At 56.4% G+C, this 16814-nt stretch overlaps 1 protein-coding gene and 1 long non-coding RNA gene across 2 annotated transcripts in view; one reads left to right on the top strand and one right to left on the bottom strand.

The window, feature by feature from the left end:
* Positions 1–13154, bottom strand: part of CUNH1orf127 (chromosome unknown C1orf127 homolog) — an 18017-nt gene extending 4863 nt beyond the window's left edge. Inside the window, 3 exon segments of the mRNA XM_023748279.1 lie at positions 7474–7617; positions 9339–9478; positions 13139–13154. Coding sequence (XP_023604047.1) covers positions 7474–7617; positions 9339–9478; positions 13139–13154 — 300 coding nt within the window.
* A 297-nt stretch (positions 13155–13451) lies between these two features.
* On the top strand, positions 13452–15966 carry LOC111824349. Its single transcript, XR_002827432.1, has 3 exons — positions 13452–13556; positions 14639–14973; positions 15835–15966. It is a non-coding gene; the product is annotated as an uncharacterized LOC111824349 (long non-coding RNA).
* Positions 15967–16814: the final 848 nt, after the last annotated feature.

The raw sequence follows: 16814 nt of genomic DNA on the forward strand, positions 1-16814 counted from the left end.
AGCAAAGTCACCACTGAGAAAAATCACATAAAGGAACCGGCTCCAAAGGGAGTCGGGGCCGCCCACCCAGGGGAAGGCCTCGCTCGGCTCCTTGACCCTTTGGAATATTAGATGCAAAATGACCTGTCGGCTGGGCCAAGCCAACACCGTCTCCAAACAGCTGTGTGTAAAGCGCACAGGGCGGGAGACCCGGCCACGAGGACTGGCCGTGGAGGACAGTCCTGTAGATGCAGCAGCAGCAGGGGGGGCTGGAGAGCTTAGTGGATCCGCCCCGAGAGCAATGCCTTCCTCTCCCCTGTGATCACTCCCCTGCCTCATAAAAGCCCCGGCCTCCACCTGTCACCGGGACATCACTTGGCTTCTGCGTCTAGGCTCCGACTGCAATGCTTTTTTCCTTTTTATCTCAAACAAATGCTGCTGCCTCCACTTAGATCTCAGGCCCCCTCCAGTCACTGTGCCTGACCCAGTGCTTCCCCGGCTGGTGTGGCACCTTGTCGGGCCCAGGAAGGGAAGCCCTGGCACAAGAGAAAGGGCCACGGGGCTAGGGAAAGAAGGCTGGGGGGGGGGGGAGCTCTCTGCCGACCAGAGGATGGGGCGGCCATCTCAGCCCATCCCAGGCTCGGGGCTACCCTCTGGCCAGCTTCCCTGAGGCTCCCTTGACCGCCTGGCGGGGCAACAAAGAATGAGCTGCACGTGGCAGGATGCATCCTGTGCCCTGTGGCTGTCCTCCCACGGGGTCCACCTGGCAAGAGTGCCAGGCCTCAGGGGCATACGTAGCAAAGGTCCTATTTCAGCCGGCCCCACAGAGCTGCTCTCCTCGTCTCCTCCTCCCCGTGGTGTCAATGGCCCGAGAGGGAGGGGCCTCCGGAAGGGGCAGTACAGCCGATGCTGAAATCAGGACACTGACCTGGGCCCGGAGCGCCCAGCCACCGGATGCTGACCGCCTCACAGTTCCCGCTCTCCGTCACCGGGAAGGCTCCGGGCTGGTAGCCGGGAGGGTCTCAGGCTCGGGCACCCCTGATCGCAGGAGCCTCTTTGGACCAGAAACTCATTTGTCTCTGCTTGGGGTTCTGAGCCGAGACCTCTGGATCCGGCTGGGACGACACGGGAGGGGAGAGGACAGGTGACACACAGAAGTACACACTGGGCAGGTGCGTGGACGAAAGGCTGGGGGCAGGGCCTTGCCAGGGGCCACGCCCATGGCCAGCGCAGCACGCTTCCCGAATGGGTGACACGAGGTTACTTGGTGTGTGGCCTCCGCACGGGAATTTGGCTGCAGGAACGAAGAGGAGAGAAAGGCCACCCCAACCCCCCAGGGGACCCTGCCACGTGCGAAGGCCCCTGAGGAGGCAGGTGCCCGGAGCAGGGCTGCCCTGAGACGCTGGAGGAATGTCTGCCAAGACTGCCTTCGGCTCTGGTGACCCGGCCCTTCCATGACCAACAGCTGCTTTCAGGGGATAGGGCTCATAGCAGTTGTTTACACTTGAGCGAGAATTTCACTGTGTCAGCCCTCTCACGGGGGAGGGAGGGGGTGCTGCATTGAAGGCAGCTCTGCAGTTGCTGAATGAACGCATCTGTCTCCACATAAAGGGATTTCAAGCATCATGAATAAGGGAAAGGATGTTTGGGGGCTCAGCAAGACCATCTCCAGCCCTAGCTGGTTTGGCTCAGTGGATAGAGCCTCAGCCTGTGGACTGAAGGGTCCCGGGTTCGATTCCGGTCAAGGACATATGCCTGGGTTGCCGGCTCGATCCCCAGCAAGGTGGGGGGGAGGGGGTGGGCGGCGTGCAGGAGGCAGCCGATCAATGATTATCCCTCATCATTGGTGGTTCCATCTCGCTCTCCCACTCCCTTCCCCTCTGAAATTAATAAAAATACATTTTAAAAAAAGACCATCTCCAATGCCCTAAACGCACCAGAACCCCCATCCTGAAATGTGGTCCATGATACAATTCTATACAATGTAGAGCCTTAGTCATCTCTGATCTACCCACACGGGGTGAAGCCTCTGATCCACGGAACGTAGCATACGGAGCTCCTTGGCATTCAAAGTCCCTGGAGGCAGGCAGTGGTCTCTCGGATCCCAGGCCTTTCTCGGTACTGCACCCCGAGCTGAACGAAATAGTTAACACATCCAGGGTCTAGGTCAGGGGGTCTCACCCGCTGTCAGCTCACAGCCCTGATAACCTGAGAGGGATGCAGACTCCTCCCATCTTTGTTCTTAGACCCCTGCCCATCTCGGAACCTCCCAGGAGTCCGAAGACCCCAGGGTGGGGGCGTCCAGTAGATGATCCACTCTGCACACCCCACCCACCCCCCAAACATGCATGCCCCCCAGGGAGAGCCAAGGTCTCTTTGTCCCAAGCAATTCAGAAATGCGCAGCCAAGATTGGGGTTAAGGACGGGGGGGTGGGTGGGTGGGTGGGCCCATGGGGGTCAGGTGCCCAGGAGAGGGAGGAACACAGAGAGGACCCGAGAGCAATGAAGCTGGGAAGGGTGGGCATTAGGGGCGCTCCTGGGTCGGACCGGTGGGCAAGCGGTGCCACTTGTCACTGCTGCCCAGGCCGAGCGGCAGCCGCTCCGGGGAGATGTCCCCCTCCCACCTCCGGACCAGCCCCTGGACCAGACGCCAAGTGTCAGGGAGCCCAGGCCAGGCGGGGGCTGCCGCTCCGACGCAGCCAGGAAATATTATTTCGCCGGGATATTTTTAGCAGGAAGCGAGCTGGGAGCAAATGTCATGTGAGCCGTCTTCTCTTACACGGCAACTTTGGGCTATTTAAAGAGACGCAATTATCTCCTGCCACCATGATCAGGACGCGAGTGCGTGATTGCAGGAGCCCCTCGTCTGCCGTGCGGGAGCACTTGACGCTAATGGGGCCCAATTTTCGAAGCCGCCTGCCTAAATCTGTCCGGTCTCGCAGGTGGACATTTGAATCAGCACCGCAGGGGCGGCAAACTGCGCGGAGCTGCTCCCAACAGCAGTTCCGAAGGCCTATGCCTCGAGCCCCCCCCGAGGGTCCCCGGCAGGGCTGGTGCCCACACTGACCTCCTGCCGCTGAAGGTCTTGCTTCTGACAGTGGCCCTGGTGGTGGTGGTGCCCATGCTCAATCCCATCAGGCTGGCATCTCCCCGAGAAGCCACCAGCTCCCCTCAGACAGTCTGGCCAAGGAGATACAGTCACCAGGGGGTCAAGGAGAGGGCACACCTGAGGGGACACTCAGGAGGGTGACAGGGCCAAGGGGAGGATGGCAGGACAAGGAGGCAGGACAGCCGGCCGCTCAGGGAGGAAGGCAGACTGGACACGTGCTCCCCAGGGTTGGACGAGCAGACCCCCTGCAGGAGGGCTGGTACACAGCAGACACGCTCTATGGCTGAAGGAATGAACGCACTGTCACCCACCAGCAGAGCCACCCAGACTGCCAGTGCCACCCAGGCCAGGCGCACCGGGAGTCCTGGCCTCAGTTCCATTGGCCACGCTTGGATGGGACATTGGCATCTGGGGCCTTGAATAAGGTGGGTGCCTGGATGCTGGGAGGGGGCCAGGACGAGGTGCCCAGACCCCATCCTAGGAGGACGAGCAGGAGGAGTTCAGGAGGAGACTTAAGGAAGGCAAAGCTGACTTATCCCTCAAATATTCAGGGGGATGTGAAATGGCCCGGCCGGCGTGGCTCAGTGGTTGAGCGATGACCTATGAACCAGGAAGTCACGGTTCAATTCCTGGCCAGGGCACATGCCCGGGTTTCAGGCTCAATCCCCAATAGGGGACATGCAGGAGGCAGCCGATCAGTGAGTCTCTCATCATTGATGTTTCTATCTCTCTCTTTCCCTCTCCCTTCTTCTCTGAAATCAATTTTTTTTTTTTAATTTTTAAAGAAATGTGGCCCTAGCCAGTTTGGCTCAGTGATAGAGCATCGGCCTGCGGACTGAAGAGTCCCAGGTTTGATTCTGGTCAAGGGCATGTACCTCAGTTGCAGGCTCCTCCCAGCCAGGGCCCTGGTCAGGGCGTGTGCAGGAGGCAACCAATTGATGTTTCTCTCACATCGATGTTTCTCTCTGTCTTTCCCTCTCTCTTCCACTCTCTCTAAAATCAATGGAAAAAAAATATCCTCGAGTGAGAAAGAAAAGAAAAGAAAAGGAAAGAAAATTGAAACGGAGAGAGGACACCTCCTTCGAGGAGGCTGCAGGAAACCCGCAGAAGAGTTTGGGGAAAGAGCCGGGCAGGAACAGGTGGCCTTGCGAAGGAGTGAGCTCCCCGTCACTGTAAGGGCTCAGGGGCCCCTCAGAGGGCCCCAGGCCTCTGCCTCGAGGGCACTAGGGGAAGCTTCCAGCTTGGGCTGCCAAGACAAGGGCCTGAGAGAGTTGGCACTGTCCACCACACTCACAGGATTCCAGCAGTCCTGCCCGCGCACGTCCCCAAGCACCTGCCGGTGGAATTCTCCAGAAAGTAGTTCCTGCCCTCCCTGTCCACGGGCGCTTTCCTGGGGCGGCCAGGGGCCAGGGCCGGACCGCAGAACAAAGAGGAACCCCCCCGCTTGGGTAAGTAAGGCAAGCGGTAGGCAAGGTGAGTGAGTAAACATCGCTGCCAGAGCACTAAGCGGCAATTACCCCAGCAGGAGGCCGCGGGAGAGCCAGCAGCAGGGTTGTTTGCTCATTAAGACAAGAAAATCATTTATGTTCTGGGACTCGAGTGTCAACAGACCCAGGGAAATGTGGTTGCCTCAGCTGCTGCCCTCGCCGAACACGGGGCAGCTGGGGTCCGGGCGCAGCTGGCGAGGTGCGGATGCCATGGGGCCTCGGGGAGCGAAGAGGAAGGAGAGGGGGATGTCCACGGTTTGGTGAGAAGACCAGGAGGACTGGGCATTTCCCCTGGCCACGCCGAAGCCGTCCCTCTGCCCCACACCCCGTCTGCCCGCTGCAGCCTGGGGGAAGGCAGGCGAGCCCTGGCGGCCGGGCTTTCGGCGGGAGAGAAGCAATTCTGCTTAAAGAAGGGAAGGAAGACACCACCAAGCGCAGCAAAAACGCGGTGCCCTTTAAGGCCCCACGCGGAGGCTATATTTAGGGCCAGGACATTGAGCAGGACCCCGGGCAGCCTTCACAGGGAGCAATTGCTAATCACTGCATTGAGTTTACGGGTGCCCCTGGGCACACTTAACCCAGGGCAATGAATAGTTATTGCACCGCCTCCCGCTCAGGGCCTGTGGGCACACTTAAGCGAGCGTGCGGATCGCCGTGAGCGGGCACGGCTCGGGTACACCCTGGGGCACCCTGTGCCTTCAGCGGGGAGAGGCAGACGATTAAATATCTATGTGCCCTGTGCCCGCGGCTGCATTTAGCCAAGGGCAAGGCCAGTGAAACGGCTTTAATTAAAACTTAATGCAAGTTCAAGGTGCAGATACGGAAGCAGCAGCGGCTGCAGAAGTCGCCGGGAATGAATCAGTCAGTTCGATGAGGTCCTCAGGTGGGGGCCGTGTGTGGCGGGCGGGGAGGGGGCTGGGGCAGCGGGGACCTCTGTTCTGTCGCCTGCAGGCTGCGCACCTCGCTGCGTCGGTGTCCTGGGGCGCGGGGGGGGGGGGGCCGCAGGCTCCCACGCCTCCCCTGATGAAGGGTGCTGGGCGCCAAGCCTCCGCGGCAGGTCGCTGGAGACAAAGCAGGCGCCAGAGCCCCGAGCGGATCCGCTTTTCTCAGCAACTCGGTCCGGGGTCGCAGGACACCGGCAACCCTGGCCCCCTGGCGGCAGCTCCCAGAATGACAGGCCCAGGCCGAGGGCGAAGGCAAAGTGACAGCCCCTGCAGGTCCCAGAACCTGGCGGCAAGCCTGGGACTCGGGGGAGGAGGCCCTGCGATTCTTAGAAGGACCCACACCAGGCGTGGCGCGGTCATTGCGCCACTGAAAAGGCCAGTGGGTGGAGAAATGCCCGCCGGCTCCGTGCCTGCTCCTTAAGGCTGGGAAACGATGGGGCCGCAGAGGGTCGCCCCTCGGCCCAAGAACTCCTCCTGCCAAGGCGCCCTTGCTTTAAAATCCAGGCCAGGCGGGAGTGCAACTGTGAGCGCCTCCTGTGTCTTCCTCACACCTGTTCCCTTGCTAGCACAGCACCTGGCATACAGTAGGTGTTTAATAAATGCTTGTTGCATGAGTAGTGATTGCCATAGGCAGGCTTTTCGCTCCAGGCTCCTTTGATTTCTCCTTTTCTCGTCTCCCCCTCCCCCCTCTCTCCTCTTTCTCTTCTTGGTCCATCTCCTTTGTACCAAGCAGGGGTTGCCCAGGTCAAATTCAGTATCTTCTTTGAGCCACATAATGTCTACAAAACTAAAGTCAACTTTTTAAAATTAGGAGATTTTTTACATACAATTATGGATTTCTAATTTCTCTTTTTAAAAAATTTTTTTATTGATTTCAGGGAGGAAGGGAGAAGGAGAGATAGATAGAAACACCAATGATGAGACAGAATCATTGATCGGCTGCCTCCTGCACGCCCCACCCTGGGGATCGAGCTCGCAACCTGGGCATGTGCCCTGACTGGGAATGGAACCGTGACCTCCTGGCTCATAGGTCGAAGCTCAACCACGGAGCCACACCGGTTGGGCTCTAATTTCTCTTGAAAAGTTTGAAGCTCTGGCCAGATGAGGCTGGGGGAAGCTCACAGCCCGGCTCTGCCACTTACCAGCTGGGAGACCTTGGACACGTCTCCCAGTCTCTCTCTGCTTAGTCTGTCATCCGTTGAGTAGGGATTATAATAGCACCCACTGCATTTTGATATCTGACATTTACAGAGCGGGCACCACAGTGCCCAGTACGGGGTGAGTGGCATAAAGTTTGAATGAAGACATGAATACAATTCTTGACTGCCCCCTCAGTCTGGCACCCTCATTTCTGCTGTGGGTTTGGTCCCTGTAGGCAGTTGGGTTTGTAACCTGCCCCCTACCCAAGTCTTGTTTAGCGCACAGAGCTCCCCTGACCCCCGCCCCACCCCCGCCCCCCCAGGGCAGGGAAGGGATCTGGGATCTGAGAGACAAGAAGGAGCTCACTGCTGGATTTGGGGAGAAGCCTGTTTCCTTTTGAAATGAGACACTTCACCTGATTGCATCTGAGGTCCTTTTACGACCTAAAGTCTGTAATCCTCTCCCGTTACCCAGGGCAAGAAGCATCGAGAGAAAGGACACAAGGACACAACTTTGCAGCTTTGGTGACAGTCCCGTCCTCCTGCTGTCCCCTGGGCCAGCTACGACGGGACGTCAAGAACATTAGTCCACAAACCTTTAATGTCCCTCCACCCCATCCCACCTCCCCCAACTTGCTCAGACCAAAGCCCAATGGAACTGGACACCCAGCAGGGCCCACAGGTGAGAGGTGCCAGGCTGCACCTCCAGCTGCCCCTGCTCGGCCCGGCCACACCTTGAGGCTCAGGAGCCATGGCTTCTGGAGAGAAGCCAACCTGGGGTGCCCCACCCCCCACCCCAGGCCCCGAGTCCGTACCTGCGTGGACGTGGGTCGGCAGTGGCCGCTCTCTTGGCCCGGCCTGGACCTTAACACTGGGCACTTCATTATGTAGCGGTCGCTCTGCTCCAACCCCTGCACCCGTCTCTGAAATATTCTGATTCCCAGCCTGTAATTTGCTTTCTGGAAGCGGGGCAAATCCACGTGCAAATGAAAGAGGAAAGCACAGTTAATGGGCCGCAGTTAGAGGTCAGTGACTCCGCACAGCAATATGATTAGCATCGCTGACGGGAAGCTGGCCATCCTCTCGGACGGGAGGGAGGGAGCGGCAGGGACTCAGAACCTGGGTCCGGCTTCCGGGCTCTGGCCGTCCAGCCCCACCAGGGAAGCCCTCCCGGCTGGGGGACGTTTGTCGGACAGAACAAGGACCGGTGCCGGAACGTCCCTTGATGGGTGACAAACGTGTCCACACCTTGTCTCCTTTGACCCTCACATGTCTCATAAGGTGGGCTTTCTGATGCCCATTTTACAGATGAGGCCGTTGAGGCTCAGAGTAGGTAAATGACGAAGCCCAAGTGCGGATGGGGATTGTGGAGGCGTCAAAGCGGAAGGCGACTGCAGACAGGAAGAGAAGGAGAAGGGACAGGATAGGTCCTGAAAGTTCTTCCCCCACTATGACCACAGCCCCTCGGGAGAAACTCTGGGCTTGGTCAGGGGAGGGAGGACAAAGAAGTGGAGGGAAGCCCAGCGGCGTGGCTCAGCGGTTGAGCGTCAACCCATGAACCAAGAGGTCACTGTTTCGATTCCCCATCAGGGCACATGCCCGGGGAAGCGGGCTCAATCCCAGGAGGGGGTGTGCAGGAGTCAGCTGATGGGTGTTTCTCTCTCTCATCTATATTTCTCTCTCTCTCTCTCTCTCTCTCTCTCTCTCTCTCTCTCTCTCTCTCTTCCTCTCTCCTAAAATCAATAAAAACATACTTTAAAAAAAAAAGAAATGAAGGAAAGAGGAAATGGAGGTGAGGAGAAGAAGAGAAGAGAAAGGGGAAATTCCAGGCTCCCTGGGGCGGTCTGAACCCTCTCAGGAGCCAGGCAGTGAGTTTAAGCAACAAGAGTGCCCAGGGAGCTACAACCCCCCGCCCCCACCCCACAGGCCTTCAGCTGCTGCCTGGATCAGGGCAGCGCCCTGGCCCCCTGGTCCCCAAAGAAGCGTCTCTCCCCCTCTGATGGGCACCCCTCGAACCCGAGCTCTGAAACCTGCTTCCCTGAGCCCTCCCTGGTTGTGTGGGGCCTGAAGCTCCTACAGTTTGAGGGAAGGGCATCTTCAAAAACAAACAACAACCTTACTTCTGCTAACTTTCCAGTCACATGGTCTTGGGAGCACATAAGGGGCCAGAGTGCAAGGGAGGGGCCCTGACGCTTCTGCTCCATCAGCTCCAAGGTCGGTCAGCCTCTGTGAATCTGGCAGCACCATGTGTTCGCGGCATGAAGCACTTGCTAAGCACCTACTGTGTGCCAGACCCTAAGGCAAACACGGGGTGTGCCCTCCCAACACAGACACTCCCAGATCCAGCAGGAGGTGGCTGTGTTAGGAATCAGGGTGGCAGTTGCAAAGATAGAGGCAGGTACAATGCACAGAGGAGGAGTGATCAACAATCAGGAAGACTGCCTGGAGGAGGCAGCATCTGAGCTAGGTTAACACACCTAGTGGTCTTCTGAGAGCTACCTATGCCCAGCAACTTCTAGAGCACAGAGCCTGGGTCTCCTCTGTCTTCTGTCTCTCTCGCTCCATCTCCACAGATGCCTTTCTCGGCCTCCGTGCCCAGGCTTAGTTCGTTCACCCTCCCTGAATGGGAGCTTACCAAGAGACGTCAGGTGTCCCTGTAGGAACTATTTCCCAAACCCACCTCCTTCTGCACCAAGCAGGCTGAGTATCCGGCTTAAAAAATGAAGTCACCATCGGGAATCAGGGTGCAGAAGTAATCACATTTGACAAGAAAAATGCAAGCAGTTGGGGACGCAGCAGCCAGTGGAATCGGTTTCAAACCTGGGGCAGATCATGTTCCTCCTCTGCTCAAACCTCTCCATTTTTCACGCCTGGGAAAAGCCAAAGTCCTGATTTGGCCCCTCACCTCCTCTCCCATTTCCTCACCTCCCTTCCTCTGCTCCAGCCCCACCAGCCTCCCAGCTATTTATCAAGCAGGCTGGGCACAGTCCTGCCTCAGGGCCTTTGCACTGCCCTCCCCCTGCCTGGAGCTCCCTTGTCTTAGGTACCTGACACTCACTCCCCACCTCCTTCAAGTCTTAATGCAAATATCATCTCCACGAGGCCCACCCTCTTATCTGCTCCCTGCTTACAGAGCACTTACACCTTCTAACCCACCTTCTACTTTACTTATTATATTTGTTGCTGTAGCTCCCCCCCCCACGCCCACCCCCCAATGCCAGCTCCACGGGGCCAGGAGTGTCTGTTTGGTTCATCACTGCCTCCCTAGTGCCCAGAGCAGTGTCGGGCATAAAACATTCGCAATAAACATTTGTTGAAGGAATGAAACAGAAACAGAACATCTCTGGGTAGAGAGATTATGGGTAGTTCTATTATCTTCTTTGGATTTTCTCAAGCTTCCCTAATTATCTTGTTTTACTTTTAAAAAATTTTTTTAAACGTTAAATTACTCTTTACATTCAATATTATTCTGTACTCGTTGTATCGCTGTTGTCATGGCTTTTAGAAGTCGTTTTTTAAAAGCCCACCCTTTCGCTCGCAAACGCTTGACTCAGTTGTGTATTTGCTGGGAGATGAAAGCGCCATTTTTCAGAAAACGGCTCCGGAAGCCTTTCTGAGGGCCGTCTCCGGCGACCGGCTCTCCTTTTAAAAGCGTGCGGCCTCCATCTCTATCTTTAGCAGGAGCTGGAGGCTCGCCCCTGGCCCAGGGCGGCTGGGGAAATAAAGTGTCTGAGCCCACAATGTGCAAATTGACCTGGATCGTTTTCGGTTTGCACTCACGTTTGCACTTCGTAAATATTTGCCTGGCGTCCCGCGGCTCACACCTGCCTGCTGTCCCCTCCAGTGTCTGGGAGGCGCCAGGCAGCGCGTGTCCCCGGCCCCACCTCCCGCAGCCACAGGTGTCCCTGACAGCCCCTGAAACTAATGGCCTGTGGCTGACCGCTGTGACTAATTCTCTGATTATTGACTTTATGATTTTACGCTTAAAACTTCTTTATAATAACACACAGAAATGTTTAATGGGCTCTATCCAGAGCCATAAAAATTACTTATTGAACACGCGTTTTAAAACTATTAATCTATTGTTTTCCATTAATAACGGCTCTCCAAAGAACAGGCGACAGCTTAATGTATCCACCGCATTTCTCCAAGAAAAGTGGCTTTTTAATATAAAAAAAATGCTGCTCCCCAGGCGTCACAGGTTGGCTGGCCACCGGTCAGCTGACCCTCCCAGACCGATGTAGGCCCCACCCGTCCCCGAAGGCGCTCCGTGGATTTCTGGAAGGAACAGGGGCTCCGGGAGGTTTTCCTGGCCTCGGAGAGAGGTCGGAAAGCCCCTCTCCTCACTGTTCCTTTCTGTGCAAAAGAGAAGAGGAATTCCAGGGGCCTGTCCTGCTGCCCCGGATGGAGACCAGAGGGAGGGAAGCAGGCAGTTTGCTCCTCTCTCTAACCCATCCCCTCCGGAAGGTTCCAGGTAATCACCTGGCGGCACCCACCCCTTCCCGCTTTTTCTGTTGCAAGCCCCTGCTGAGAGGTTTCAGCGATACTATCCCCTAGTTTTTTGCTATTTTAGGTGTGCGATTCCCCCACCAAGCATGAGGTGGCCCCTCACTTCACATGGTAAGAGTCACCCCTGTGGCCCCACATCCAAGAACATGTTCGTTCATTCAACAAATGCTTGTTGCATTTGTACCAGGCAGTGTTCTTGGTTCTGGAGAGAGAGCAATAAACCAGAGACTCCTGGGCCTCACCCTCACAGAGCTGCCCTCTGCGGGGGAGCGCAGATGGCAAGCAGGCGAACACTTGTAGGTCATGCTAAGTAGTGATGGAGGCTGAGAAGCGAATAGGATGAGATTGTGACTGGGGGTGGGTTGGGACCGCTTTAGACAGAGCGTCAGGAAGGCTTTTGGAGAGCTAGCCTTTGAGCAGAGATCTGAGTGACGGGAAGGAATCAGCTGTGAGACATGGGGGAGGAGCTTTGCAGGCAGGGGAAAGGCAGTGCAAAGGCCCTGGGGTGAGGTGTACATATGGCCGTCTCTCCCTAGGAGGAGGCCCTACCCAGCCAACCACTGGCCCGTACCTGCGAGGGCAGGATTCTGCTCAGACACTACCTCACACCCTCCACGTGCCTCCTGGGGACCCTCAGGGCCATAGAGTCTGAGAAGCACGCGGCCTCGTCTGTCAATAAGAAGATACTTCTGAGAAGAAACCGAGCCATCAGGGGCCTAACCACCCCCACCATCATTTTCCAGCTCTTCGCTCGGTCAAACGAATTCGAGTGTCAGAGAAACCGGATGAACGTTGGAACACACGTGACCCGGGATCAATACTGAGCCCAGTGCCGTGTCCCCCTGCTGGTAAAAGAGGGACACCTGACCCCTGGCTGGCCTCAGCCCGTCACTGTGGACACAGCCACCCACTGCCTGGGAGAGTCTGCGGAGAACATGGGGCTCCAGGCTGGGTCTACACAGCAGAGACACGACAGCCACGTGCGGTTTAAAACAGTGACAGCGAACCTTTTGAGCTCGGCGTGTCGGCATTTTGAAAAACCCTAACTTAACTCTGGTGCCGTGTCACGTATAGAAATTTTTTGATATTTGCAACCATAGTAAAACAAAGACTTATATTTTGGATATTTATTTTATATATTTAAATGCCATTTAACAAAGAAAAATCAACCAAAAAATGAGTTCGCGTGTCACCTCTGACACGTGTGTCGTAGGTTCGCCATCACTGGTTTAAAAGATATGAACAGGCCCCGGGGTAGAAACTTGGCCACAAGTCCCTGGACTCATAAAAGCGGAGAAGATCATGCCAAGCATCCCTGCAGCGCTGCGGCTCAGCTGAGGACTCCGGGTGGGGGGCACACCTCTGCCCAGGCCAGAGGCAGGAGGCATATGCAGTCCCCTGGTGACACCCCCACCAGCTCGCCCTGCCTCTAGCCCAGTCTCCGGAGGGCAACCGAGACCTTAGAAAGTAAACAGGGCCCGGCCCTAACCGGTTTGGCTCAGTCGGCCTTCAGACTGAAGGGCCCGGGGTTCGATTCTGGTCAAGGGCATGCACCTGGGTTGCAGCTCCCGGCCCTGGTCGGGGGCATTCGGGAGCAACCAATCGATGTGTCTCTCTCACATCAGTGTTTCTCTCTGTCTCTCCCTCTATCTCCCACTCTCTCTGAAAATCAATAGACAAAAATATCCTCAGGTGAAGATTAAAAAGAAAAAAGTCAACAAGACCTGGCCCGACCCCACGTGGCTCAGTGGTTGAGCATCAACCTATGAACCAGGAGGTCCCACACGGGTTGGATTCCCGGTCAGGGCACATGCCCAGGTTTGGGCTCATCCCCAGTAGGGGGCGTGCAGGAGGCAGCCGATCCATGATTCTCTCTCACCATCGATGCTTCTCTCTCTCTCTCTCCCTTCCTCTCTGAAATCAATAAAATCTATTTTTAAAGTTTGCTATAAACAGTAAGTTGTGTGGCACCTGCAGCCTCATGCATCTCGAGTTTACCGCGCCTTTGATGGCATCGTCTTCTCTTGTGCTTGATTTAATCTCGTGTTGTTCTGTACAGGAACGTGCTGTCCAGGCCTGTAGCCTGGGAGCAGCGGGCTGGCCGTACAGCCTGGGTGTGTGGTAAGCTGTGCTCCCGGGGGCGTGGCACGCACTCTGTGACGTTCGCAGAGCAGCAAAATCGCCGAATGGCCCGTTTCTCAGAGCGCACCCGGCGCTAGGCGGCGTGTGCCTGTATATGGCCACTCGGCATGGCTGGGAGAAGTCAGCGCTATGGGCACGACTCCACGGCGAGAGGACAACCGGCAGCCGGCACGGGACGTCTCCTGGGTCCGGCCCTGTGCCCCGCTTCTCTCGGCCGATTGAATCAGCATCCTCACTGTAACGCACCGTAAGCATGGGTGGGATGGCTTTTCTGAGTTCTCTGTATCCGTCTGGTGAATTATTGGAAACCCTTGAACTTTAAATTGGTGTCAAAAGCAAGGGTGGTCTTGAACCGCCTGTGCCTTGCTGCACGTGCTAGCACCCCCTCATCGGGTGTCAAGCAGAGGAAATGAGCCCGGCCAGTGTGGCTCAGTTGGTTGAACATCATCCTGTGCTTTGAGAGGTCGCCGGTTCGATTCCCCCGTCAGGGCACATGCCTGAGTTGCAGGCTCAATCCCCAGTAGGGGGCGTGCAGGAGGCAGCCAATCCATGATTCTCTCTCAGCATTGATGTTTCTATCTCTCGCTCCCTCTCCCTTCCTCTCTCTCTTTGAAATCAATAAAAACATATTTAAAAAAAAAAAAAGGAGAGGAAATGAGACGATGCATGTAAAGCCCTCAGCTCAGGGCCTTGGGATAAATGTCCAGCAAGTCCTTGCGGTTCCTCTAGCGCAGTGGTTCTCAACCTTCCAGCCCTTTAAATGCAGTTCCTCATGTTGTGACCCAACCATAAAATTATTTTCGTTGCTACTTCATCACTGTAATGTTGCTACTGTGATGAATCGTCATGTAAATATCTGATATGCAGGATGGTCTTAGGCGACCCCTGTGAAAGGGTCGTTCGACCGCCAAAGGGGTCGCGACCCACAGGTTGAGAACCGCTGCTCTAGTGCCTTCCGTTTGGTGCTGACGCCCCGGCTCCAGGCCTCTCTGCTGTGGGAGCTGAGTCGCTCCCTCCCCGGACCTCGGCCTCCTCGTCTGGAAGCCGTGCTGCCGTCAGGGTAAGTTCACGGACACGGACTCCTGGCAGGCCCGGCACACGCCACAGGCTCCTGCTGGTTTTTACTGTTGAAACCAGGGCTGACCTCTGACCCTGGCACAGTTCTTGGCCTCCCGGAGCCCCAGGTCCTTGTGGGGGGCGGAGAGCCAGAGCCGGCTCCTGCAGGAGGCTCTCTCACCTCCCAGGTTACCCAACCTCACCGGCTGCTTATCAGTCTGCCGGGCCCCAAGCCTGACGCAAGCCATAAAACATGATTTATTCACCTGTCAGGAACGTCAAGTGCGGGCTGGCCTGGCCTCGTGTGACCTGCCGGGAGGACCATGGGAACGCCACGGGGCGAACACAGACAAGACGGACGGCCGGCCCGCAGGAGAGAAGGCCCAGGGAAGGGGTGGTGTCACCCCAGCACGGGCGGCTGCCGATCTACCTCCCTTCCCTCGGCCTATTATGTTTTGAAGTGCCTGCTCCGCACAGCGACCGGGACAGGAGGGAAAGACCCACGAAAACCAAGTAAAGAACTAAATGAACAAAGTAGCCGCAGACGATGACCCAGCCCTGAGGAAAGTGAACACACAATGGGGTACAGAAAGGCTGGGCCGGGGAAGGTCAGTGTTAAAAGACTTTTTTAAAAGTAACATTATGACTCTCATATGGATTTAAAAAATGAACCGATATTTCCCTAGCTGGTTTGGCTCAGTGGATAGAGCGTCTGAAGGGTCCCGGGTTCAATTCCGGCCAAGGGCACAGGCCAGGGTTGCAGGCTCGATCCCCAGTAGGGGGCATGCAGGAGGCAGCCGATCAATGATTCTTATCACTGATGTTTCTATCTCTCTATCCCTCTCCTTTCCTCTCTAAAATCAATAAAAATGTATTAAAAAATAAAAAAAGAATACTTAAAAAAAATGAACCCGTCTTACAGATTTTATTCAACTCATTATTAATGAGGGAAGCCAGTTCAAAGGAGCGATCACAGGACAGACGCATTTGCAGGTGAGGAGAGCTGAGATGGGTTTGCAAATAGCCAGCAGCTGGGTCCTTCCCCAGAAGGGGGTGTACGTCAGCTGACCCTCCCCCCCCCATTTGCACATCCAAAGGCGGGGCTGTTTGCGTAGCTACCGGTTCTCTAACCCTTAGAGCCCTGGCGACCTCTGACCGGGGAGGAACTGATCTCTCTCACCTGCACTTTAAAAGCATCCTGCTGGCTGCTGAGACTGTAGTTATTTTTAAGTGACCTTAGGGCCCTGGCCAGTGCTGCTCAGTGGTCAGTGTCGGCCTGGGCCCCGAAGGGTCTCGGGTTTGATTCCCAGTCAAGGGCACGTACCTGGGTTGCAGGTTTGATCCCCGGCCCTGGTTGGGGTGCATTTGGGTGGCAACCAATTGATGTATCACTCTCACATCGATGTTCCTCTCTCCCCCCCCCCTTCTTCCCTCCCTTCCACTCTCTCTAAAAATATTCTCGGCTGAAGATTAACAAAAATAAATTTTAAAACTTTAAAACACATAAAAATGACTGTAGGCAGGAGCCTAAACTTCTCGGGGAGGAAGTTTCCTTAGGCCCCCAAGGCTTAGGGGAGTTCAGGAAACCATCCAGGAGCTGGAAGCTGGAAGGAGGGACTGACAATAAGAGAGAAAACGCCCACCTCCTGGTGGAAATGGCGGGACCTGCCAGAAGCCACTACAACTAACCACGCCGCCCCTCCACGCCCTCCAGGAATCCCACCCAACAGAACGCCAAGCACGTGGGCACCCAACGACGCCCCAGGCGGCTCCGGCGCCATCCGTTCCTAAAACCGGGAGCCACGCCAGGCCCCCCCACAGCCGCATGGACACGCCGTCTCCTCGCCCGGGGGCCTCTGCACGTGGATGGAAAGGAGTGAACGACTGGCCTGTGCGACCACGCGGATGAATCTCAGAGGCACTTGGATGGAGAGAAAGAAGCCAGACACAGAGGAGCGTAAATACATGCAGAGCGCGCCTCTGGGTTTGGAAACGTGGTGGCTGCCTTTGGGGAGAAGGGCCCCCAAGGCGCGGCGTTGTCTCTCTCGCCCCGGGGGTGTCACAGGGGCGTCTGCCTGGGAACTGGGCCGAACAGAGGTGAGGGGGCAGCTGAGAGGCCTTGAAATGGATCTCCGCACCCACTGGGCCTCTCCCACGGAACCTGGTGTCTGGTGTGGCTCCAGGGTTCTCTTCAGTGAACCTTCCACCGCCTCTGAGCTGCTGGACAAGGCCGGACGCTGTTGAACGCACTGGTGATACTGCAAGTGACTCTGGTCCAGAAAAATGCACTGTGTCCGGAGGAGCTGCAGGCGGTGACTGACCGAGGGGTGCGACCAGTTCTGTATCCGTTAAGCGAATTCACCCAGTGTTCCTGGTGGCCTCTATGTGTCCACTGACTTTTAGGGAGTGTGGAAAGGAAGAGGAAGAGGAGGAGGAGGAAGAGGAGGAG

The sequence above is a fragment of the Myotis lucifugus genome, unplaced genomic scaffold (assembly GCF_000147115.1).
Source record: "Myotis lucifugus unplaced genomic scaffold, Myoluc2.0 scaffold_1244, whole genome shotgun sequence".
NCBI lineage: Eukaryota > Metazoa > Chordata > Mammalia > Chiroptera > Vespertilionidae > Myotis > Myotis lucifugus.